Here is a 24,910-nt window from a genome sequence, read left to right as displayed (position 1 = left end):
TCATCTTCTCTTATTTTTCCTAAAAGGAGAGATTAAAAGGAGAAATTAAGGGCTGATATTTCAACATTATCATTTATCAGTGGATCCATATCATGATGATACAACCGTTTGTGATCATTTTACAAAATTCTGTTGTTCAAACTAAAGATTTTAGGTAAAATTGAAATTCAATTTTAATTTTGTTTTACTCCTTTTGAGAGTTTTGTCCAATGATTTAGCAGCAGGGCTGTAGCCAGATCCTAAACCCCCCAAACAGTCCCTACAGTGTTGTTAATATTTGAAATTCTTCACTTTTATGTCTCTATATTAACATCTAAATGCTGATACTGCCACACTGCTGGGAACAGCTAACTCTGGTGGGAGATATTTTGTTTGACTAAAATCTATACTGGGTTGATTCAGGATCATCATTATTCTAACTTCTCTGAAGAGCTTCTGAAGGCTGTTTGGGTTCAGCTGCGTCTTGTATGTTATCTTACTTGCCACCTCTCTCTGCCGGTGAGGATGTGTCGGGTCAGTTTGACCTTGGCGAAGCTGGCATTTCCGATGGTTTTGAGCAGCCAGTGGGTGCTAGCGTGGGGCTGCCGCGGCTCCAAGCACATTCTGATGTTTTGAAGGCCATTACAATATCCATGATGTACATTTTGCCCCCTTGTCAAATATAAGCCTTCCTCATGCTGCTAATAGACCTAAATTCTCAGAGAATATAGTGTGACTGATAGTAGATGCAGCCCTGCATAGTAAGTCATTGCTCTGAGTATTGACTATTTTTGATTTTGCATACATTTGGCACAAGAATATTGTTGGCTATATTAGATATATGCAAACCATATGGCTTTAACTGTATATCAATAGCATATTTATCTACAGTAACTTAGTTGTTTCTCCATATTTACTCATCTGTGGTACAACAGTAAGGCCAATACCAATACCGATATTTTTCTGCTGATGATACATCTGGTTGTTTTGCAAAAGATAACAAATCCAACAATGCATTAATCTGGAGCAGCAACGTTAAAGGATGAAAAATCAAACCAACCCAGAAGTGCCAAAAGCTGCAGTTCCTCGAATGGCCACATGAGGCTGGCTCCAAAAAAGAGTCAGTCCCCATAGACCCCCACATTAAAATGCCAGCAGCAGAAATAAACATGTCTACATCCTGGTACAGGCTTATTGTTATGCATAATTATGGGCATGCCCACTTTGATTAATAGCTAGCTGCAACCAGGCTTATTCAACCCACCTTATTCAGCTCCACCCATGCTCCACCTTCCAGAAACCTGTGGGTGACATCACAGAGACTACATCCATGTTGTATATAGTCCATGATCGGTCCTGGGAAATGTAAATTTTAGCAAAAGTTACTCCTATGAGAGTAAACTGTTAATTTGTTGAGGACTATTTTCATCAGTGGATTAATACACATCAGGTGTGTTAGTATTTTTTATAACCAGGAAAGTGTGTGTGGGATGAATGTAATATCGACCATACTGATGTATTGCTCAAGGTCTTTATTATTTATTAGTCCACAGTTATACGTGAAGGATTATTTTGGCTTAGTTGAAGTCAACATCAAGTCTGCGTCAAGTCTGAATCCTCGTGATCAACGTGACAACGACAGAGACCCACTGAGGATAAATAAATAAAAAGTTTCACTGAAGACTTTATAGGATGTGATTGGACAGATGGTTCATGACGGCTTGGTTGAGTAGATAAAACCAGATCTGTGTTTAGAGACACACACACACACACACAGACACACACACACACACTCTTCGCTCCCCCTCTTTGGATTAAAGCTCGTCTTTCGTTTTGTTGGCTTTTTTTGCCTCTTCAGCTTTTATGGCCTCAATGTACTCTCTCCTGTCTTCATCCTCCTGGAGACACAAAAGAAAGACATTTATTTTTAACAGACAAAGAAAAGCAGCTCTCAGACACACACACACACACACACACACACACACAGTCAAATAAATGGAAAACACTGCAGTAGTGTTGGGAGTAATGAAGGAGATCATTTACCTTAACTCTGTCTTTTTTGGCTTTCTCCATCTCTTTATTTACAAACTTAATCAGGTCCTTCAGCTTCCTCTTCCCAGGGTAAAACACCACCTGACAGCAGCACAGATATCAGATACTGAACATTATTACCTCCACAGAGCAGGTATAACATATGTAATCCCAAACTTTCCATCTTTCATTTGTCTTTAATGCATAAAACTCACAAGGAAATACATTACAATATGCATCTATCCTCATTTACACAGTATGTTCTTATTTCTGTAAAGAAACCCCTAAACAGGTTAACAGGTTAGTGAATTGGAATTGGTCAGAACCCTTGGTGTCACATTTAAAGCCACTGGGAACCCCCGTAGCATCATTGTTTATTTGCACAGCTCTGGACCAGTTACCAATAACAAATACACAACATCCACTTAGACTTTCAAAATAAAGCTTCTTGCAAGTAAAACAGGGTCGCCAAAGGGGTCCTGAGCATGCATCCATATGTGGGTTGGACAAAATAACAGAAAAAGTATATATCACTCAAAACACTTCAAAAAATCAGATGCTCCATACTCTTTCAGCATATAGAGCAGGGAACAGGCAGAGTGACGGGTAGGTGCCCTGCATCGATATGTTGATGTCATTGGCTGAGGCGTCGATGCGAGCGACAACCACGTCCTCTCGCTCCTTCAAGGCCTCGGCTAGCTCTTCCCACAGCGGAAACAGAGCACGGGACTGCTGACTGTAGGGAAGATCTGAAATACACATTTGATATAGATCTGTATTCATTTAATTTCCATTGTAAGTGCAGGTGGTGAGCACAAGCAGCAACAAACGCAAACAGCGCCATCAAGAGTTTAAAGCCAGGAGAGCACAGAGAAAACAATGAAAGCAGACACTAATAAAAAGCAGTGCGAAGCAGGAAGCATGGATTTGTTGATTTGAAGGTCACATGACATCTAGGGGCAAGTTTAGTAGGTTGTTTAAGTTAACTGATTTTTTTTAGCCAATTGGGGCCAACAAAACATGCTGAAAACACAGGATGGACATATTATCACCTCATTAAGTAGGGCTCTGTGGTTTCCATGATGCAGAAAACATGAATGGAATCGCAGAACTTGATAATAATAACGCATTTAACTGTAAAACACAGAATGTCACGGACACACGTCAGATCAGCCCCCATCAGATCTGCTTATCCAGTGAGCTGCATATGGAGGCTGTCCTGAAGAAGACCCATCTGATAAAAAATATGTTGTGTTACGTCAAATTCATTCATGTTCATTGAATCTCAAATGTTTTCTTGTTGAATTGTTGATGTTTTATTCATCCACCACATGACGAGACACTGTTTCTGGCGACAAAATGTGCTTAAATCGTAAAACTCAGAATTCAGAAGAATTCAAAGGGAAAATTTGGGAAAGAATAAAACAGCATCTGGAAAAAATTGCCAAAGATTTCATTGGGCCCTTATTAATTATTGTGCCAAACATTTTAGCAAGCAGTTCTCTGTTCACACATGCAGCACACATGGAGCATCATTAGCATTTATTAAGCTACTAAATGTAAATCCAATTTTCCGTTTCCTTTTAGCTTTGTTTTGGTCTCCACCCACTCTTGAGGAGAATATTTGGCTCTTTAGCTGCTAAATGCTCCACTATGTTCACCAGTTAGTCGCTAACTTTGTCTTTTTCTGCAGCTGCCTTTGAGATCGGTGTTAATGAGAGCAGTGAGTGCAAATGGAAAAAGTAAAGAATCTAGTTATTTTATCCATTGATAATATGAGATATTAACTGCAGGTTTTAAATGCTTTTAAAATAATGCTTATGTGACCAACATGTTTTAGCCCAGTATGACCTCAGGTGACCCCAGACGTCTTTTTACCTGCAAACCCCAAGTCCAAGCTCACTGCGTGTTTTTAAATGAAGAGAGTATTTACATACAGAACAGGACAAAAACAGTCTTGTTGGGGTTGAAGGCGACTTTCTCCAGAGTCATTCCCACCAGCTCCTTCACCGGCCGTTTGTCCCATCCCTCAGGTATCGGCTCACTCTGCATCTTAGGCTGTTACATTAACACGCAGGCAAACACATATCAGGTGAAGCTGTTTCTCCACCTCCTGTTATGCATCGCACGTCAGGTGAGGGTGAGCGTTACCTTAGCCGTGCCCTCTAGGTAGGACTGGCAGAATTTTTTTATGCTCTCTACATCCAGAGTGTCAGAGGGCAGGTGATAGGTCACATGGTCTGTCAGGTTGACCAGTCGGACGAGAGGAGCCTCGAACGCCCGAACCTGGAAGTACTCCATCAGCCTGCCATTCCGAGGCTCGTCCACGTTCACCCACACAAACAAAATCTGAATACACACACATGCACAGGTGAAATACTCCAACAGTGTCCAACTAGATTATTATTGTTGTAATTATTATGTGTTGCAGTGTTGCTCTTTGAAATAATCTCTGTGTTTCTGGTTCCCACTTTCAGCCTGAAGGCCTCTGCAGCTCTGTTAAAGGCAAAGTAGATCTCTTTAAAGTCAGCAGAGCTCTTGTTGGCAAACAGGAGGGCGTGGTTCAACACAGGCGGATGTTAAAATCTGAGTGGCTGTCTGCAAGAGACACAATGACATCGATATGTCTCCATTAATAATATGAAGCAGCTGTTTGACACAATAAAAAGATGAAAGAAGACAAAGAATGTCTACTTGTATTTTTGTTTAGTTTTTCAGTGTTGGTCGTTCATGGTGTGCATGTTATATCTATAGGAATAATACAAAATGATACAAAACAACACAATGCTTCAGTTTCAAAGACTCATCTCTTATTAAATTTACATTTTACAATAACAAGGAAGTGCTCCGACGCCATTATTTTGTCTTTTAACTTCCTGTCTGCAACACAAGTAGGAATGTGTTGCATTGTATAGATTTAAACCTGCTGCTTGTGATCATTCTAGCAAACATTTGATCAGTTTCATCACATAATCAACAGCGTGAAGGAGTCAGAGCAGGAAGAAAATGAGCGACTTTCCTCTATAGCAGTCTGACCAATGTCGTGCATGGCGCCACTTAGATCTGTTCTCCACGCACACAGCGCTGAGATCAGCTGGTCATCTTACTGTTATCATAGTCGGTGTGTTAGTATTTGTGTTTTATCACATGTTTAAAACAATATAGAAATTCTCAGCATATTAACATAGTGGAGTAACCCAGCTCAGGCAGTTTGAATACAAAATACCCACAAAGCTTCTGCAAACTTGGAGTTTAACAGTCGTACGTGTGTGAAAATATACAATTCGTCTAATACTCGACCTTTCCGGTGTACTCAGTGACTGGGTCCATCTGGTAGACGGTGATAAAAATGATCAGCTCCTCTTTGGATGTCTGAGGCATCATTTTGTAAGCCAGGATGAGCTTAGACTGCAGCATGCACACACACACACACACACACACACACACACAGAGGTAAGAATGAAATGAGCGTCTGGTCTTAAACTGCTGCATATTAATGCTTTCAGCCAGCTTGGTGCGATACTTTAATGATTTAAATCCCACGTCTTGCATCCGAAATGCCCGGAAATGTAAATCAGTAAGAACTAAGAAAACTCAGACACAAACAGTACACAGACACGTACAGCCATTTGTCCGGAGTGTGTGTTTGTTTCTGCTGTATGCTGTGTTTAAAGTACCCTTTTCAGCAGCAGCACAACATCATGTGGGAGGCCATATTTGCTGATAACTTGATCGTCCTGTGTCACAGCAAAGCTTACATCAGGGAGGTCGATGGCTGCGGCGTAGAACACCTGGACGTACTCGCAGTTCAGCTCCTACGCACACGTTAAGTTGTCACTCAGACCGCTGATTACAGTCACAACACTAATGAGAAGCTGGAAAATCGAACAGCTGGTGCCCACCTTGAAGAATCCGACCACCGTCAGTTCCTCTGAGGCCTCTGATTGGCTAAGGTCAGCGACGAGGTCAGCAGCAGACCCCGCCCTCCTCTTCAGCCAGGTCAAGATGGAGGCAGAGCTCCGAGGAACTGACTCGCAAACCAGGAAAAACAAATCATGTTCACTCACTGCACGTTTAAAGTAAATGCTATGTGTTATTTCCTCGTACCGGGACACTCTGCAGGGTTGTGTTTATCTCCTGAGAGGTACAGCTTGATTGCAGGAAGGCCGGTCGCGTTGAGCTCCTTAGCCAGCTCCTTCTCCTCTGTCACATCAAGCACTGCCGGTTTGACCTCTGACCCCTGAAGCTCTGCAGCAGCACCTTTGAACGCTGCTAAGACTTGATGGCCTTCTCCAGACAGGGGTGCATCTAGAAGCAGACACACAGCAAGTGAGTATAAATGAAGACATGCTGACACTTTCAAAATTAGTCTTTGTGTGTAACTCACAGAAGTGCACCAGCAGCTGCTTATGTTTTCTCAGTGCCCTGTCGAAATTTCCTTTCCTCAGCCGTAGAACTCCGTCCTCGGGGGTTGATTTGTCCTCCTGTCGGCCGGGTCGCGTGTCAGCAGCGACAAACGCGGCGAGACACAGGGCCGTCACCCCCAGCAGCGACGCTCTCCTCATGATGGCTCACCCACAGACTGACAAACCGGACACTGGGACAAGCTTGACGGGGAGGTACGGAGGGAGTGGTGAAAGGAAGGGCTGATACGAGTTGTGAATGCGTTCGTTATCTGGCGGCGAGGCCCACCGGCCTGTAGCTGATTAACTTTCCTATCTGGGTCCTGCTGCCTGCTGTTCATATAAGTATATCACTAATATCTTAATGCCCTTTGCCTAACACTGTTAGCACGAACAATGTCAAAATGGAAGCACAAGAGCACACACACACATAATACTCAAGCACCACCAGTACATATGCAAAATTCACCCACTTGCACAGATGTTAGATTTTTACATCTTTATGCGTTTTAATTCCATTTTTGTTTCTCTATCAACATGATAGAATGATAAATTATAACATGACAACATTGTGATTTAAAAAGAGGATGTCCAAGTTGGCTTTGATACTGAGCGCCACAACGGCGACAGGTAAAGCAGGTGCGTTAATCAGTCATTGTCTCGGAGTGCAGAGACTCAACAGCACAGACGCTGCACACATCCTTCAACCTTCACCCTGTTTTCTGTCCCTGGTATTCACAGCAGCTCTGAATCACAGTACATATCGAGTACACGTCACTAGTTCAGCTTTTTTAAAACACACGTATTTGCTTTCGTGCAGAGGGTTAGATGAGAAGATTGACACCATGCTCTCACACAGTGTCTGCTTGGTAGATGTAGATAGGAGATGGTTAGCTTAGCATATAGAATTAGCATATAGAATATAATACAATGAAACAAATAGCCTGGCTCTGTCAAAGCCTGCCTTTGTATACAAAACATCTCTAAATCTCACTTATTAACACATTATATCTTATACAAAAACCTGGTGTAAATCTCATGTAAAAACCAGAGATTATTGGACGGTACATACAAGCAGTCAGGGTGTAAAAACAAGCCTCAGAGTTGCAATTTCCGATATGACACAGGTGAAAAGAACGAGACACATGTCAACAAACTACTGGAAACATGGCTGCAAAGCCTCTGTGGCTGGCAGTTTTTCAACTAATATAATACATTTAGCCAATTCAAACCACTGCTGGTATCTGATCTGATTCGTTAAGATGCCTAACACAAAAAAAATAGAAAATAAATCTATGTGATGTGACGAGGTTTGTGACAGCTTCTCTGTCTGGAATTATACACAATGTAAGTGATATACCAAACTATGCATCACAGTAATTCATAATATAAAGCCACCATTTTTTACCAGATAAATTTTAGATTACAAATCACAGTTTTGTCTCTCAAGTGATCATAAGTCTAATTATACACCAATATGAATAAACTTTACAAGGTAAACATTTAAAAAAAAACCATCCTGACTTTATATAAGTTCTTGTCTTGTGTACCTCTTTGTCTTCAAAGCCCTGCGCACTCACACAGGTGTTCATGTGCTCATGCTGAAGCAGGCAGTGCAATAAACTGGAAATACACCAAGTCCTACATGTGCTAGTAAGTATGATAAAGGTGTTGCTGTCCGAACAGGTGCAACAAAGCTAACAGGAGAGTGAGGGGGCTGTCAGTAGAGCAGTCTGTAAACTCCCACACAGTCCGGAGAAAAGGTGTAATCCGTCAAAATGATTCAAGCCACTGGTGTGGGTGTGCCAGGGCCTTTAAAAAGATCAATTATGCTGAAAAATAAATTAAAGCATGTCAAGTCTGCGTGTTTTTCAACAGGCTTTGTTCGTTCTAACAAAGAAAATCATGTCTGGCATTCAAGCCTGGACAAGTTTCCGCCCTCATCATCAAACATGAATGTTAGCTGTACCTGCATTAGATAAAGGGAAATAACAAAGAGTTTGTTCTTTTCTTATTTAAATATAGAAAACAAAATGTCAGAAGCATGAAAAACAAAATGAAAACAAACTGAACATCATCTCGTTGATCGTAAATGTCCTCTGTTGCCCTTTGTGTAGTCTTTTGTCTGCACCTGTTAACTCTGTATCCTGCACACGTGGCAAAATGGTGTCAGGATGGATCCAGTTTTCTTTTCCTCCTCATTCATTTTAATTAAAAGCCCAAAAAATACATTCACACAAAGGGTCAAAAGTGCGAAACGTGTTTTTGCCTGGTTTCCCTCTGTGCATTAGAAATGCCTGTCTGCTCGTGGAGAATGCTTTAAAATGTTCAGAAATGTGTAAAACATCCCAACCCAAACATCTGAACTGTCAAAGATGGAATACGGTCCAAAAGATCATATCAAAGATTGAAAATTTGAATTTTCTGAAAATTCAACTGAAAAGAAGTTTTCAAACGGGGAAAACTGCAAAAACTTCTCCTGCAGCATGAGCCGCTCCTCTTGTTCATTATTTACAGTAACAACTTTAGATCACACACCACCTAAACACACTCTTGCTTCCCTAGCCGTGTCATCTCGTGTATATGTGCAGGTGGTTTCCGCACTGAGGGCAGGAATGATGTGCGTCTTGTAGGCCACGTACCATGAAGGGGATCAGACAGAAACCACAGACCAACCTGAAACAGACACACACACATGCAGACACGGCAGATGACGGTTTAGCTGGTTTAGCATGTTAAATACTCTCAATGTGTGTGTGTGTGTGTGTGTGTGTGTGTGTGTGTGTGTCTCACCCCATCACAGTGAGAAGCACACACATGCACCAGGCCGCCCTCCCAGGCAGGTACGTGACTTTAGTGGTGACAACGTGGTGGCAGTGTGGGCAGCAGACCACACCGGGGACGTCTCTCAGATACGGCGGTGAGATGGGAACAGGCTGCGGCTGGGTCACCACCACCGGCTGAGTCTGTCTGCTGCTGACAGACGCTGTTACACCGACTGAAAATCAGAGGGCACAGGAAGGTCAGAGGAGGATATCAGGCACAAAACCACGACTAATATTATGTTTGCTATTAATAGTAAAGATGGATACTTTGTGTAGGTGGATGGATTATGAGTCCAGTGTTGTGTGAAGGTGATGTCACAGCGGTTTGCACCCTGGGTGGAGTCAGGACAGGAAAAGGATCTGGCTGGATTGTAACTAGAAAAAAAACAAATACTTATGAGCATGTCCACATCAAGCTGGTCCAGGCTAAAACAGGATTCTTCCTCCCCCAAAACGCTACCAGAATGGCCTCCAGAGTGTGTGAATCTTAAAACACCTGTTAGGTGTTTCATTGTTTTTGGGTTTTTCACAAAAAAAAAGATGTCAGCCAGCCAGGTAAGGGTAGGGGGCTGCATGCCAGTAAGCTTATGAAGACAAACAGTGTGATTTTAGATTGTAATATAACTGAATACAGAGCAGCGTTACTGTCTTTAATCTTATTTGTGCAGATACTTGTTAGAAAACTTTGTGACCATAAAATAATGGTTCAGTCAGGTGGTGGTCTGTCCCACTCATTGACTGTAAATAAAGATGGATGCTGCGTCTCCACTTCCTCCCACTGTACAAATTATCCCGGATACAATTGCTGCTGGGGGGGAGGGGGGGAAATATCGAGATCCTGCCCAGACACCGACAGACTCAATCACAGGTTAGGTTTAGCTGTCAATCATGACACCAGGGGGCGATCAAGAGAAGCATCATGTTGTCAGTCATTGGTCCCACTTGAAGAAGAAAAATGAACACAAATATGGCAACAGCTGCACTGTGATCAGCTGCACTGACATTTTAGATTAAAGACAGTAGAATAAAGAAAGTTAGCTTCTTCACGTTATTGACACATAGTCCATGACTTTGGCTACATCCACACTAATATGTTTTCACCTTAAAAGGTGCAACTGGGATTGTGTTGTTGTTGGACAGGTGGAAACAGACTTTTGGCAACAATGATGCAGACACTTGATTGGCCACACCCCCATCACATGACCCTTCTCAAGAAGAAATCAAACAGCATCAGCCTTGATTAATTAATTAATTAATTCAACATGGATAAGGAATTGTGGATGTTGTTGACCTGACTCTCTATGCTAGCAGCTGTTTTGCAGGTAAATTCTGCATCTTATCGTGCTGCTACTGCAGGTGTGCATGTGCACGTCCAGCATATGTGAATGCGCATGGCCGTAGCATTTGTCTGAGCAGGATTATGTGATTAAAACACAGCGCAGGCATTTTCACATTAATCCCTTCTGTACGCTGTCAGACAGCTCAGTGATGGGGAGAGAAAAACACAGGTTTAGTGTGGATGTGTTCACAGTGCCACCTGATGAGCTGTGAAAGAGGAACCAGCAAGATTGTATCTTACCTGCTTCTCCATAGGTGGGGGGAGGTGTTGAGGGGGAGGGGAAGGAGGCGTCGTAGGAGGGGGGAGGAAGGATGTTGAATGCTTGTGTGCCCTGAGCCGGAGGGTGGAGACGGGCCTCCTCATATGAAGGGGGTTCCATCAGGAGATCATCCAGTCAAACAGGAAGCTAGTGATGAAGAGGAGGCAGCAGATGATTCATATATAAGACACACGCTGGTATTTAGTGTAAGAAAACAGGTGTTTTCCTATTTGCATTATTTTTTCTTCATGATTAAATGTTGGGCCTGTTTTTAACTTAGTAGGATATAAAGAACGTGTAACTATTTTAATGAAATTGGCTGCAAACATAAGGAACCACAGATTTAGCATCAAAGTTCATTCTTAACTTTGGAAGCGGTAGTTGGTCTTGACAAGAATCATTGTAACTCAATGTATTTTCTAGCTTTTTCTCAAGTTTTTAGCCACGTCTCACAGCCTTCGTCAGCAGGTGTGATTTGCTCAGATGTCAAGAGACTGAATGAATACCGGAAACCCGTCAGAAAGTCAAAGTCACTGTGGAGTCAGTGGCCGGCCGGAGGAAGATCAAGGAGGCCATTCACATCTCCACTGACCGGAGACCATCTCCCCCTGACACACAACCATCTGCTGATGCGTTCATAGTCAGCCAAAGTTGTGTTTCTGGTTTTCATTCAATCTGTTGAAAACTGAGCAAACTCCATCCACTGATGAAGTGAGATGAAGTTTAAAGCTACAGAAAAAAAGGTTGTAAAAGGACCTTAAGTTAAAATTATCTTGTCAAACAACAAGCGATCTGTTTTTGGGGTAAATCCAGATCTGATTGGAGAAGAAGGCTTTCCTAACAGGATGTCTTTGAACATTTTACTGCATTTTATCGAATAAAAATAATCAGAAACATGTGATGGTCAATCATATGATGTAGGTCTATTTTCTGTTCTTATCGTGGAGGTATGTCCTCCATCAAGTGCTTTCTTATTCTCTTTCTGCAACATGTTATCATCCCAGCTGTCAGCGTACCTGTAATCTACTGGTCTGTAGATTTACAGACAGTAGATTTGCATTTACTCAAGTACTGTAGTTGATTATTTCCATTTAATGCAGCTTTGCACTTCTACTCCATGACACCTCAGAGGCAAGTGGTGCACTGACAGCTTTAGTTTTCAGATTACATTTGATCATACTGATAATCATGTCCTGTGGAAACTAGGAATCCCCAAATGTCCTGATTTTTATTTTTTGTAATAAACTGAAGGATGACATGCTCCTTTATGGGTTGAGAAAATTCTCTTACTTCTTACACTAAATAATCAGTTTTAAAACCTCTTGGATTATGTTATTGTTTTCTGAACTCATGAAAAGTTGCCGTTTTAGAGATACCTGGTTTGTACTGCACAGTGACGTCGTAAACATGTGATGATCTCATAGAATATTATGCATTGCTGTAGATTAAACTAGCGAACAGTATATAAAGTAGTTAAAATGAGCTCAACCGTAAACATCTACAGCAGTAAAATGCAACATACACATGGATGTAATATTAATCCAAAAACATCACATATAATTATAAAACAGTGACGGGCAACAATTTACTGCATGGTGAGTACTTCTACTTTCGATGCTTGAAGTAAATTTGGTTGATAATACTTGTAGCGGAGTATATTCACAGTGTGGTATCAGTACTTTTACTTCAGTAAAGTATCTGAATATGTCTTCCACCTCTGCTGATCTGTATTATCACTACCATCTCTAACTGGCACCACTGCTTCTTTTTATCAGCCCAGTGTGTATGTGCACAGTTGGGAGGGAAAAAGTCACATCTCAGTCTCTCTGTACTTCAAGCTGTGTGATGTTCACACTGCTGCAGTCAGATCTGCAGCTGTGATTCTCTTGTAGGAGTTAGTGGTGTCGCCTCCTCCCTCCACTAATACAATAGAGAGGTACGCAGGAGATCACCAGTCTGTTTTTATCAGAGCAGCTGAGGTTTAAAGTGACAGTGTCAAAGCAAAACACACACACACATAGCCTGTATTTCTTCAGTATAACACTCACATACCGTGATGGCATTTCATTCTCAATTGCCTTCAAAATAAAAATGTGGGTAGTTTCATCTCCTTGTCTTGTACAAGTTACTGTAAACAATAAGTAAAATATGAAAATCTAGATCACTGTATATACACTGCTAAAAAAGTATAGTAGGTTCAGAGAGAATATATGAAGTATCTACCTTTTTAAGGAGGTCATACTCACTTTCAGATGAACACAGTTGAAATGCTCAGTTTAACACTCACTATAAGATCAAAATAACTGTGTCATTGCAGTATGTAAACAGGTGAACCTGAATCTTGTCATTCCACCTCTCCGCTTCACCACAAGACGTGTTTTCTCGCCAACATGTCACCTAAAACCAACTGTATCAGCCATTAAACACACCTGCTGAAGGCAGCCAAGAAATTCTCGCTCACATGGGACTCTTATGTAAACAAGATACATCCAAGCCCTGGTATCGGATCTAAACAGGCACAGACCTGCCTCCACCACAAACAAACTCCAAATACTGCCTGCAAAGTGTAGTCCTCCTTCACTAATTAAACAGTGCGATGTGTGAGATATATCTGAGCAGTGGTCTTACCGTGGACAAATGAGGAAGCTCCGTGGGCAGGAGGAAACATGTCCCATGTTGGTGACAGTTGTGACATCGCAGCCTGTTGAACCTGTTTTCCCCTGGAATTAGAAACATTTTGCTTCCCATAGACAGAAAACCAACCCTCTTTACCTGTTTACCTTGCTCAAACTCACCTACTTTGCCAGCCTCCCTCATGAGAGTCACCTCTTGCCTAAATGCAAACTCATTCACTGGTTATTTACAGTCCAGCAATTGCCAAGACAGTATATATACATTATTTTATTTATGAATAAATGAAGAAAAGAATCAAATACATGAATATAAAAGTATTTTCTGGATAACTATGCAAAGTATTAGCACCAGCAAATTATTTCCTGTGATTATTTTTAGTTTATAATATGTTACACAAGCACAGTATACTGTAATCACTGGGTATTTAAAAAAGGCAGTATGGCAGTTCTTTATAATTTCTTTATGATTTTTTATGCTAAAGCCTTTTTCATTTATTAATTCAACCTTTTTTTTATACAGGGTGGTCCAATGGGACTAATTCACTCTCTTTTGCATGGTGAAAGTGAAAACAGCCAACTCTTTATATATATACAAGCACTGTATAAATGTCTCATAACACACCGTGATATCATTGTGAGATATGGAGCACAACTGTGTTCAGTATTGAATAAATAAATAAATAGTTGTGAAATAATCTCATGAAAATATTGATTACAAATCAGATGATTTGTGAAACAACTGAAGCAATTATTATAACTCATCTTATTTTTAAAAGTCTGTTTTTACTTTATAATGCCATTTTTATTTTGTGCCACTTTTAATTTCATGTCACTTTTTATGACAGTAGTGCTGTCACCGCCCTCTTAGCTAATCACGCGAGTTGTCACTTGAGTTAGCAAGTGCAAAAAACGCTACCTGATTTAGCCAGCTAGCTAGTTACTGCTATGCACTAACATCAAATAGTAGGTTTTGCGTTTTTCCGAGTGATCCTGAACGCAACACACGTCGCCGTTGATATTACGTCAATGAATCATGGCGCCAGTAAACAAATCAAAAACGGATGCGTAGTGTCGCGTTTTCCAATAGAAACGGACAAACCGTTGTTTTTTTTTTGTTGAAGTGAAAGACAAGCTAGTGTCTCGGTTAGTTTGTGAGGACGAGCTTGCAGTGATAAAAAAGAAGCAAATGGTGGGCATCATTACAGAGACAAAGATGCTAAACTGGACGAGCTGCAAGGACAAATACGTTTGGATTAGGTTCCGCCAGGTTTGGATGCCCAACAAGCAGCTGTGGTGAGTGAGCTAATAGCTACGAAGCTAAACCCTCATTCAGAAAGAGTATTTGTGAAGGAGAGCCTTGTTGCTGCTGTTGAGCTGCTAGCTCCAGACAAAGTAAACCTGTTCCACAGTCTGGAATAATTCATAGAGATGAAGAGATAATGCGATGTGGAAACTCACTGGTAGCAAGTGTTTGTCTGTGTGAGTTAGCCTTCATGGTGGACATCACCAAGAGCTGAAACTCAAGCTCATCTGAAGTGAAAGTCAGGCAGCTGGAAAGAAGAAACGCTGAGAACTCCTTCAGGCATTCGGCGAGATGTTTCAGAATATGAAAATTAATCAAAAGGAACTGAACATATTTGCTGAACTGTTTAATGTGGAACCAGCCGATGAGCCTGACAACCTACAACATGAAATCATTGAACTGGACATGACCTACAGCTGTGAGCAGCTCTTTTCAAAACTTGACACTAGCAAAGACTCGGCTCATCTACAGACTGACCAACCCAAACCTGGACTAACTTCATCATCATCATTATCGTCATTATCATCACTTCCATCTGACATCGGATGCCTCACCACAGAGAAGCAGTTCCAGTCATCGCAGAGGTGAGTGCCATGTATGTGATAGTTTTACATCGACAGGGGGGGCAAGGCTGCCCTGATACAACTGCTGCTTGAACTGAATTCATGTGACATTAAGGAAAATTAAATGAAAATAAGTTACATTTGACTACAGTGACTATTACGCTACAAAGTCGTGTTTTGAATCAAATCAAGTCTAAACAGTCTTTAAAGCCCTTTCAGAATAATCAAGACTACACGTCATCTTCATGTTTGTAACCCAAATTAATTTTATTTAGAAAAAAACGGAAGACACTAGGTTGATCCTGATTGGCCAGAAGCCAAAGTGACATCACAGCTCATCTTTAGATGTTTTGTTGGTCGGCACTTCGACAGACTCATCAGCCTCCTGAAAGAGAGAAGAATAAGATGGGATGAGTGGACTTGGTCTATATTTATCAGAAAAATATATAAAGTAGCAGTAAAAATACACACCCTGCTGTCATCACCCACGTCGTCACCGTCCTCGTCATCCTTGTTGTCCTCGTCGTCCTCGTCATCCTCGTCGTCCTCATCATCCTCATCACTTGGCTCCTCAGGCAACACTCCTCCATTGTCCAGGAACTTAGACAAAGTCTCCAGATCCCTGTTTCCAGTGTAGTCGACCACCTGCAGGGCAACAAGAGAGGAAGTGAAAGAGAGAAAGAGGAAAAAATGATGGAGGACAGGATGAGAGAGAAATAATCAAAAGCTTTTTACAGAAATCGTAGAAATGATGTTTTCTATAGATAGATTTCTGTAGAGGTGATGCGTGTGTGAGAGTGGGCACCTCTTTGCCACCAGCTGGGTAGTATTTGAGTGTCGGGAATCCTTGAACGACAACTGACTCCACCTCGTTGGCTGTGGCGTCCATCTTGGCTATGACGATGTCGTCATTGTCGGCGTACTTTTCACCCAGCTGCTCCCAGATGGGAGCCAGTTCCTTACAGTGCCCACACCATGGAGCATCTACACACATACACATAAAATGCTGTTAGATGATGAAAGAGCACATATGGCATGTTCTGCTTTTTCAGTTTCATGTATTTTGGTCCAGGTTGGAAACATCAGCGCTTCCACTCAAACTGGTAATAACAGTATTGAATGCATGATGACGCAAAGGCTGCATGAGTTCAATGGCTGCATCTAAAATCCCTCCGTTACTCATTTGAGCCCCCAAGAAAATAAACAGTCAGTAGTTAACAGTGAGCAGTGAACTCATTGTCAGTTTGTGCCATTGTCTTACTGCTGTGGGCTACTCGCCCTTTGTTTTAATTTTTTGTCGACATTTTTATGTGCAATCAAATACAATGGCAGGAAGTAAAGGGTAGAGATGAATGAGGGTGGTGTGCTGCTGATGTTAACACTGTGAAGGACAGTGAATAATAACCCTCATCTCTGACGTATCTTCTGTCTATTTTGTAACCCAAATGATCTGAAACTAGTGTTCTCAGTGCATGATCAGAGGGCCGGGCTGGCCTGACTACCCAGTTAACTGAGCAGCGTCGTGGGTAAACTGGTGGAGTAGCAGCTGCAAGCTGCTTGAGCTCACTGGGGTTCAGCTAAGGCCTTTTTTGCTGAGGGCATTCAAGTAATTCTATGTATGTTGTGGCCTGTTAGTAGGTGGTACACGCACAGACCCAATAACAAAACATTTTCCAAGTACTGTGCTGTGACAGTCCATTAGGTAGTCTGAGTGGTTTCGGGCACAGGCAGAATTGTAGTTTGATGAGTTTGTGAACTTAGTGCAGGACATTAATTCAACCCATTCAAGTCAAGAACTATTGATTTTATAGTCTGAAATGATTGAGACAGGATAGTGGAAACAGGAAATTCAAAATTCACCATTTGCTTGACTTTGATGATGGAAGATGAGTTGATTTTACAGTTTTACAGCTTGAGTTTTTACAGTGCAGACACATGCAGGCAGATAAACGGACTCACAGAACTCCACAAAGACGTTTTTGGTCGCGTCCAAAGCAACAGACTCAAAATTCTTCCCCACCAGGACTTTGACTGGTCCTTTATTCCAGTCCTCTGGGATCTCCTCAGACCGATAATAGGGCTGTGCCACAAAACAAGACAAGTTGCTGGGTTTGACGCTGTTGTGTGGCTGAATATGAAGCATGTGTGTGTGTATGAGTGTGTGTGTGTGTGTGTGTTACCTTTGCAGTGCCATCCACAACCTCCTGGCACAACTGTTCTAATGAATTTGCTGTGAGATCCCCGCCAGCGATGGTGAACTTAATTCCCGTCTCCATGTTGATGATGCGTGCAGTGGGGGCGTCACTCGCCGACACGCCGAAGTAATTTAGCACATGAGAAATGGCTTCTGTCACGTCAATCATAATGAACAGCATCTACATAACACACACGCACACACACACACACACGTGAGACATAAAAAACAAAGACAATTAGGTTAAATGAAGTTTTGTGTCTTTCTGTCACTGACTTTCTTAAAGATGCACACACACACACACACACACACACACACACACACACACACACACACCAAACTGTTACCTTGCCCTTGAACCTTTTGGCAACAGTCCTGGATTCGTCCACCAGGGCTGTCTGACTCTCCACAGAGGAGTTGATGAACAGAAGGCTGTGCAGGAGGATGCTGGAGGTGAAGATCTTATCTGAGGTCTGACACACACATACAGTGTCATTTGAATATAATTTTACTCTTTAATTATGAAATCACGTGCGCGTGTGTTTGTGTGTGTGCGTTACCTCCTGGCTGAATGGGATGATCAGCTCCAGACTGTTTTCCTTGATGAAGGTGGTTACGTTTTTTTTGTCCAGCGTCCCGTCTTCTGGCAACACAAAGTCTGCTCTGCCGTCATCAAACTAGCAAAAACACATACAATTAAATCAACTCCAGTAGACCAAACTTTAACCGACTGTAATAATTCATATATCTAGTTAAACTACCAAACAGTTGCTAGTTTCAGCTTCTCATTTGTGAGGATTTTCTGCTTTTCCCTATTATATCATTGAAAATTTAATATCTTTGTGGTTGAACTGATGGTTGGACAAAACAAGCCCCTGGAAATTTCATTTGATGCCAGAAACAACATACACATAAGACTGAACAATCAATCAATTCATTGAAATTATATCTGACAGAATAATCCATACTAAAAATAATCATTACAAGTTTCAGGCCTAATCTTTTCCTTTACCTCCTGCTATATGGCAGGATTTAACCATAAATGTAAACCTTGTCCTTATTCTGGGCTAAACCTTAAATCTAAACTTATAAATCCGTTTATAGAAGTAAGAATCAGCAAAATGTCCTCGCCTTTCTATTCTTGTAAGGACATCCAGTTTTCAAAGAGAGACATGCTATGAAAATACATCTCAAGGCACTAGATGGCAGCAAAGCTAACATCAGTACAGCTTCTAACATCTTGGTATGGCCTTTTTATTAAACGCGTGGCTCCCTGCCTTTCATTTAGTATCACAACATTCGTACCTTTTTGAAGAGCACCACTGAGTCGGCTTTTACTTCATACTTCTGGAAAACGTCAGGGCTCGCAGACACAGCAAACTCAGTGTCAGTCATATCCAAAAAAACTTCCTTGAACACCTTGGCCGCCTCACTTTCCAGATTCTAGTATAAGTATAAATATAAATATGAATATAACAATAAATATGTGATTCTATGATTCATTAGTGAGGATAAATACGTACATCAAAGAATCCTACAACAGCGATTTTATGGGAATCGATGAACTGTTCTGCAGAGTCTGCAGTGTCGAGCACTGGAGCACCAGGGCCTGTACGACGCTTCATCCACTGGATTATTCCCTCCGCTGACCTCTTACCTGGAAAACACACAACCGCAAATAAATCAGCAGACAAACAGCTAGCTGTTAGCACCGAAGTTCGAAAACCACCGGCGACATGTTATAAAGTAATAGTTCCCCATTTTGCAAAATACTCTTATTTCTTTCTGAGAGTTAGATGAGAAGATTAATACTACTCTCGTGTCTGTATGCTAAATATTAAGCCAGTTAGCAGTTAGCATAGTTTATCATAAGGAATGGAAAGAGGGAAACACCACGTGGCTCTCTCCAAGATAAAAATATGCCTGCAAGCACTCATTTGACTAGTTCAAGAAACAGTTCCACGTTTTGGGAAATGTTTTATTTACCTTCTTGCTGAGTTCTGACAAGATTTGTATGTCTATATGGTAAACAGCCACTTAGCTTATCTTGACATAAAGACGCAAAACGGGGAAACACCAAACGTGGCTGTCTTCAGATTAAGAAAAAATGCCAACCAGCACTTCAGTTGACCAATTAAAGGAATAATTCCACATTTTGTGAAATGTCTTATTTGCTTTTCTTACTGAGAGTTATATGAGAAGATAATGTCTGCATGGTAAATGTAAAGCTAAAGCTAGGGTCCAGTTAGCTTAGCATAAAGACTGGAAACAGGGAAAACAGCTTGCTTGACTGTCCAGTATTCAAAAATACATATTCCAGCACATCTAAAACTCACTAAATAACACGTTAAATCACGTGTGTTCACTTCTTGCTAAAACTGAGGTACAGCGGCACATTGTGGTTTTAGAGGAGGTTGGGTTCTACAATATTTCTTTAATAGTTAATTTAATTAGTGTCTTTAATTGATTCCCTCTAGATGTAGGCTAATGACTACCTGTTCCATGACAATTACTAAAATTCAGAGCCGAAGGTTGATTTTTTGACAGAGCTAGAATAACTGTTTCCTCCATTTTCCAGCCAATATGCTAAGCTAAGCTAATTGTCTCCTAGGTAAAACTTCATAGTTAACACATAGACTGAAGAGTGGTATCAAACCTCTCATCTAATTCTAGAAAAGAGAAGAAATAACAGTGTCTGCCAAAAAGTAAAACTATTCATTAACCGGATGTTAAAAGAAAATATACAATTAAACAAGATAAAATAAAATGGAGTTGATTTGCATAGTGAAATATTAACGACACACACACACACACAGTTGTGTTTCAATCACTAATGGGGACATTACATAGACTTATATTCATTTCCTGGAGAATCACCACTACATGCCCAACCCTAAACTTAACCAAAGTCTCAACCCTAAAATTTAATGATTTATGTTATGGGGGGCTGCAGTTTGTCCCCATAAGGAAGTCGAGCCTGAACAATGTGACTGTATAAACAGATTTATGTCCCCACAACATGAACAATACACACACACACACACCAATACACACACACACACACACACTCAAGGCTCAGACTGGGCTCAGGTTTAGTGATGACGTAGGCACAAGGTTGTAACCTGAATACCTGGAGAGCAGCTTTATTTTAACCCACAGTTGAAGTACTTGTGTGTGTTTACCCGTGTATTCGACGGGCTGTTTGCGGTCTCCATTCATGAACAGTTTCAGAGTGGGGAAACTTCCGATTTCAAACTCTTCAGCCAGCTCCGTCTCCTCTGTGGCGTCCACTTTGGCCAAACGCATCGCCGGTTCCTCCGCCTTCAGCTTCCCGGCGGCCTCTGCATAAAGTGGCTCCAGCTGTCTACAGTGGCCGCACCAGGGAGCATCTGCACACACAAACGCACACATAGATCGCTCATCTCCTTATACAGCGCGGGATTTTAAGTGTGTTTTCATGTAGAGGACGTACTGAGAAGGAACCGAAGCAGCAGACATGCGGCTGCTCCACAGGCCTCTGCTGTTTCCAGTTTTGCGTCGCTATCAGCAGCACATGCGAAGATACACATGGAAATAAGCTGCTGATAGCAGCAGCGGCGGTTGGGCGCAGCCTTCGTCCCCTCGCCTCTTTTCCTCGCCGTGACCTCTCCGCTCGCAGCGCCGAGCTGCTCTGTGGGAGAGTGGGCCCACGAGAACATCTGGACAGGAGAGGCCACGTGTGTGCACGTTTGGGCGATAAGGCCTCAGTGCTCACGAGGGCTACGCAGGAGAGCAGTCGTGGACAATTTTACATTTAGTGTGAGAAAAATTCTACAACTTAGCTATTTCTGAAGCTTTTGGTCATATCTCACCGCCCAGATTCATTTTGCTCTCTAGTTTTTGTGTGACTAGATTACACCTGCATGTCTTCTTCAGGTGAGTACACATCTGTGACACCTTATAACACAAATTGGGTCTATCAAAAGCCCCTTCAGCCCAATATATATTGACATTGATGTTATTTGCACTTAAGAGAAACACAACATATCACGTATATTGTCTCAAAAAAGTAATTTCTAAAAGTTTAATGTCACCTAATGGGCAGGACAGGACTTCTTCACCGTCAACAGAGATAATTTTACTGCTTCCACATTAGATATAATTGATGACTACTTACAGAATTCGACCAGTAAATTCTGATTCTCGCTGAGAGCTCTGGCAAAGTTGTTGATATGGAGAACCATGACATCTTTCTCCTCCTCTATCTCCGTTGTTTTCTCCTTCTTGGGCTCCTCTTCGGCGTCCTCCTCCTCCACTTCCGTCTCTCCTGGAGTCTCTTCTGTTGACGTCTCCTCTGGTGTTTCTGTCTCCTCGTCTGCGTTGGCGTCTGTGTCGTTGGCCTGGATGCAGGAGGCCCACAGCAGCAGGCCCAGTACAGTTATGGACAAAAGCGTGCGCGTCCTCATGTTGGCGTTTTCTGTCTGAGCTGCCTCTGGTACCTCTGCTCAGTTACGGGCACTGACGGTACATGTGTCACTGAAAGTTTGCACCTCATATTTGTCTAAGATGGAGAGTGTGTGTCGAAATTTTACTGGCCTTCCCGCTCATCCAATCAGACGGTGCGCCTGCAGGGGACTCTTTCCAAGTTAAACCAATCAAACGGTGCCCTGTAGAGTGAGAATTAGGAAAAAACTGGTTGCTGCACTGTTAGCACTTCATGACTTGTACACCTTTTATCTTTTTCTTGATTGCTTTCTTCATTGTGTCATTAGCTTTCAGACCCTGTCACCCACCAGATGGTAGCATGTGCATACTTTCATTTTTCCCTCCTCTCCTTTTCAGATCCTCATTTACATAAAAACAGTGATAGCACACTAATTATGTGCATTTCTAGCTCTCTCTTCCTCATGGTTCTTTTTTATCTCGCTATTTCCGTTTACTTAAACTACCGCAAACAGTCTTTTCCTCCCGCCCGCTCGCCTTTAAACGTCTCATCCACACAACTGTTAAACAGAACAGACAGGTAACAGACCTGTTTTGCATGAAATCCACTTGGAGATTAGTGGTTTAGACAGTAAATGTAAGAAATTGTCAGCAGATTCACTGCACGTGTTGGCCGGGGACGGTTACGCTGTGTATTTGAGCCTCCTTTAAAGTCCACTTCAGCCACATTAATGGCGTCTGCTCGTGCTTAGATTGGTTTAGCTCGTTTAGTTTGAGTTTAAATGTGCTGAGGTTTTGAGATGTCTGCCTCAACTGTCCCGACTCCAAAACAAACAAAATCAATTGAATATCCTTTGTGCTGCTTTTAAGGTTTATTTGACAAAACAATCTCATCGCAAAGGTTCAGCTAGTAGCTGCCTTCAGTCATTCCGGCTCAGCAGATGGCGTCTGTCCAGGTGTCGTTAAATTACAGATGTTCAAATATCTTTTTTTTTTCTGAGCAGTTTTTGTTTCGCCTGCCTGATTTTGTTGAGGTGTCAATCATCCCCGGTGGAGTCTGCAGGTTAGGACTTCTTGTCCACGTTAGCTTAAATGTTGAGACTGAAAGTTAATTCTTGACTTTGGACACCACTGCAAGGTCCCTTTAGGATCCATTCTGGAGCCTTTTTAATTCTGAGAAGCAACACTGCACCCCCCCCCCCCCCCCCCCCCCCCCCCCCCCCCCCCCATTTATCAAGTCATTTCTGTCTATAGCTAATTTCTCAGGAACTCAAAATCAAATAAATGAAAAAGAAAAACAAATCAACTCGTCTGAAATTTGTATAGAATGATCTTGAAACATGAAGAATGAGGACCAGTGCTGCAAAATCAAGTTATGAGAAATGCTGCTACTTAAAACAAGTTAATTTCCATTTAAAACACTCTGAAATATTCTTATCACACCCACGTTCACTGATGGCTGTAGTTGTGACTGTTTTTTTACCTGAAGCCACACCCAATGTCACTGCGTCCTGGAGCACACCTGTACATCACTGCAATACGGTGGTACAAGATTTTGGAAGGAAGTTCTTCTTTAAACTTACAACTAGAACGAATAAGACAACTTAAAATGAAAGAAAGAAACAGGCTGAAATATTCTTGCTGCAACGAAAAGTTTTTTACTTTAATTACAGACTAGAATAACAAAAAAGGAGTTTGAGGCTTTTTAGGAACAATGTCTCAGGTAATCTGGATAATCCATGTGCCTCACTGTCAACAGTCTATCTTCACAGTGGCGTCAACAGAAAGGCAAGTTGCTGCTGAACTAGTTAAACGTCGTTTTCCAATTCTGTGAGCACCACAAACTAAATTACAGTCTGAGGCAAATATCTCAAAACCTGGACGCACGAGAGGTGAGAAGGAAGTGTTTGTGATTTAGATGAAGTGACCCTTTAATGCAAACATCACATGAAAGACAGGCTGCAGTTAGAAAGCTGTTCACAACACATGTTGATTTCTGCTTTTTTCTTTTTTATTAAACTGTGTATAAGTGCTTATTGAAGTGTGAAACAACGTGACTCTGACTCAGTCTCAGCTGGCTGCTGCGTTCAGTGCTGCATGTGTGTGTTCTCCGTCAGTGTGTGCGTGAGCTCCGGGTTTGGATCCCAGTTCGCCAGCAAGTCACTGAAGTCCGGCTGAGTGCTGTCAAGGCCGTGTGCGTTGTGGTGCGGCAGCGGGTTGTAGTGCATGTGTGTGTTAGCGTCCGCGTGCGCGCCGTCCTGCGACGGCGTGTCGACGCTTGCGCGTGCGACGTCAGGTGTGTTGCCGAAACTGACCAGAGAGCAGCAGGGCATCGGCTCAGTCCAGAAACTGAGCGGGAGGTGCCGCTTGATCATCGGCCGGCTGCGGCCCTGACCCGGGCCCCTGTGGTCGAAAAGTTCAGCCAGGGGCCCCAAACCGCTGTTGCCCTTAGCAACCCCGACTCCTTGAGCGTCCGCAAAGCTGTTTTCTTGCTCCTCTGGACTTCCCACTCTTGCGATTTTCAGCAGGTCGTCGTAGTAGCGCAGACGCCCGCTGGTTGTGACGGAGACCGCGTCGCTGTAGATGTCACAAGCCTCTTGATCACCAGAGCAGCGACCAAAATACCGCTGGACGTCACGGCTGATGAGATCTGCAAACCTCAGCAGCTGCTTGGTCACATCCAAAGCGTAGTGGGCAGGGTTTAAGAAAACCTCCTCCAAACATTCCTCCTCTTCCTCCTGAGCTTCTGATTCTTCATCCTCCTCCTCCTCCTCTACGTCTCTTTCTTCTTCATCCTCCCTCACCTCTGGCTTTTCCTCCAGCATCTCCTCTCCATCGTCTTTGCACAGAGAGTGCTGGAAAATCAAGGGGAAGTAGGGCGGAGTCGGGGCCTGGACGAGGAAGTTTCTGATGATGCCTGCCGCCATGTTGGCTCAGAAACGCTGCAGAGACAGTAACA

At 42.3% G+C, this 24,910-nt stretch overlaps 3 protein-coding genes across 6 annotated transcripts; all 3 read right to left on the bottom strand.

Annotated features, from left to right (window-relative positions):
* Positions 1–1,502: 1,502 nt before the first annotated feature.
* Positions 1,503–6,693, bottom strand: zgc:136472 (uncharacterized protein LOC678514 homolog). The gene is given in 12 exon segments (XM_041934421.1): positions 1,503–1,877; positions 2,023–2,112; positions 2,578–2,759; positions 3,948–4,068; positions 4,162–4,359; positions 4,482–4,583; positions 4,585–4,608; positions 5,311–5,418; positions 5,688–5,825; positions 5,913–6,037; positions 6,118–6,318; positions 6,398–6,693. Coding segments are annotated over 12 exon segments (1,551 nt in total). The 5' UTR covers positions 6,576–6,693; the 3' UTR covers positions 1,503–1,793.
* A 209-nt stretch (positions 6,694–6,902) lies between these two features.
* Positions 6,903–13,531, bottom strand: si:dkeyp-75b4.8 (lipopolysaccharide-induced tumor necrosis factor-alpha factor homolog). 4 transcript variants are annotated; one of them, XM_041934418.1, is made up of 5 exons: positions 13,465–13,531; positions 10,818–10,983; positions 9,506–9,613; positions 9,207–9,411; positions 6,903–9,089 (listed from the first exon to the last, which is right to left on the bottom strand). In XM_041934418.1, the coding sequence occupies exons 2-5, from the start codon at positions 10,954–10,956 to the stop codon at positions 8,984–8,986; spliced, it is 558 nt and encodes a 185-aa protein (XP_041790352.1). In that variant the 5' UTR covers positions 10,957–10,983; positions 13,465–13,531; the 3' UTR covers positions 6,903–8,983. The 4 variants fall into 4 exon arrangements, with proteins under 4 accessions (XP_041790352.1, XP_041790353.1, XP_041790354.1 ...); XM_041934419.1 differs by lacking the exon at positions 13,465–13,531 and adding an exon at positions 13,060–13,204; XM_041934420.1 differs by lacking the exon at positions 13,465–13,531 and adding an exon at positions 13,083–13,201.
* A 2,046-nt stretch (positions 13,532–15,577) lies between these two features.
* On the bottom strand, positions 15,578–22,018 carry pdia2 (protein disulfide isomerase family A, member 2). Its single transcript, XM_041934461.1, has 11 exons — positions 21,686–22,018; positions 20,712–20,918; positions 19,053–19,186; positions 18,835–18,972; positions 18,090–18,206; positions 17,877–18,002; positions 17,516–17,710; positions 17,295–17,415; positions 16,141–16,319; positions 15,807–15,980; positions 15,578–15,720 (listed from the first exon to the last, which is right to left on the bottom strand). Exons 1-11 carry the CDS (start codon positions 21,972–21,974, stop codon positions 15,664–15,666), a joined length of 1,737 nt encoding a protein of 578 aa, XP_041790395.1. The 5' UTR covers positions 21,975–22,018; the 3' UTR covers positions 15,578–15,663.
* Between the last annotated feature and the right edge of the window lie 2,892 nt (positions 22,019–24,910).

Source organism: Chelmon rostratus, chromosome 3 (genome assembly GCF_017976325.1).
Source record: "Chelmon rostratus isolate fCheRos1 chromosome 3, fCheRos1.pri, whole genome shotgun sequence".
Lineage (NCBI taxonomy): Eukaryota > Metazoa > Chordata > Actinopteri > Chaetodontiformes > Chaetodontidae > Chelmon > Chelmon rostratus.
The sequence above is the reverse complement of the archived record's forward strand: the minus strand, read 5'-3'. Positions and strand labels throughout refer to the sequence as shown.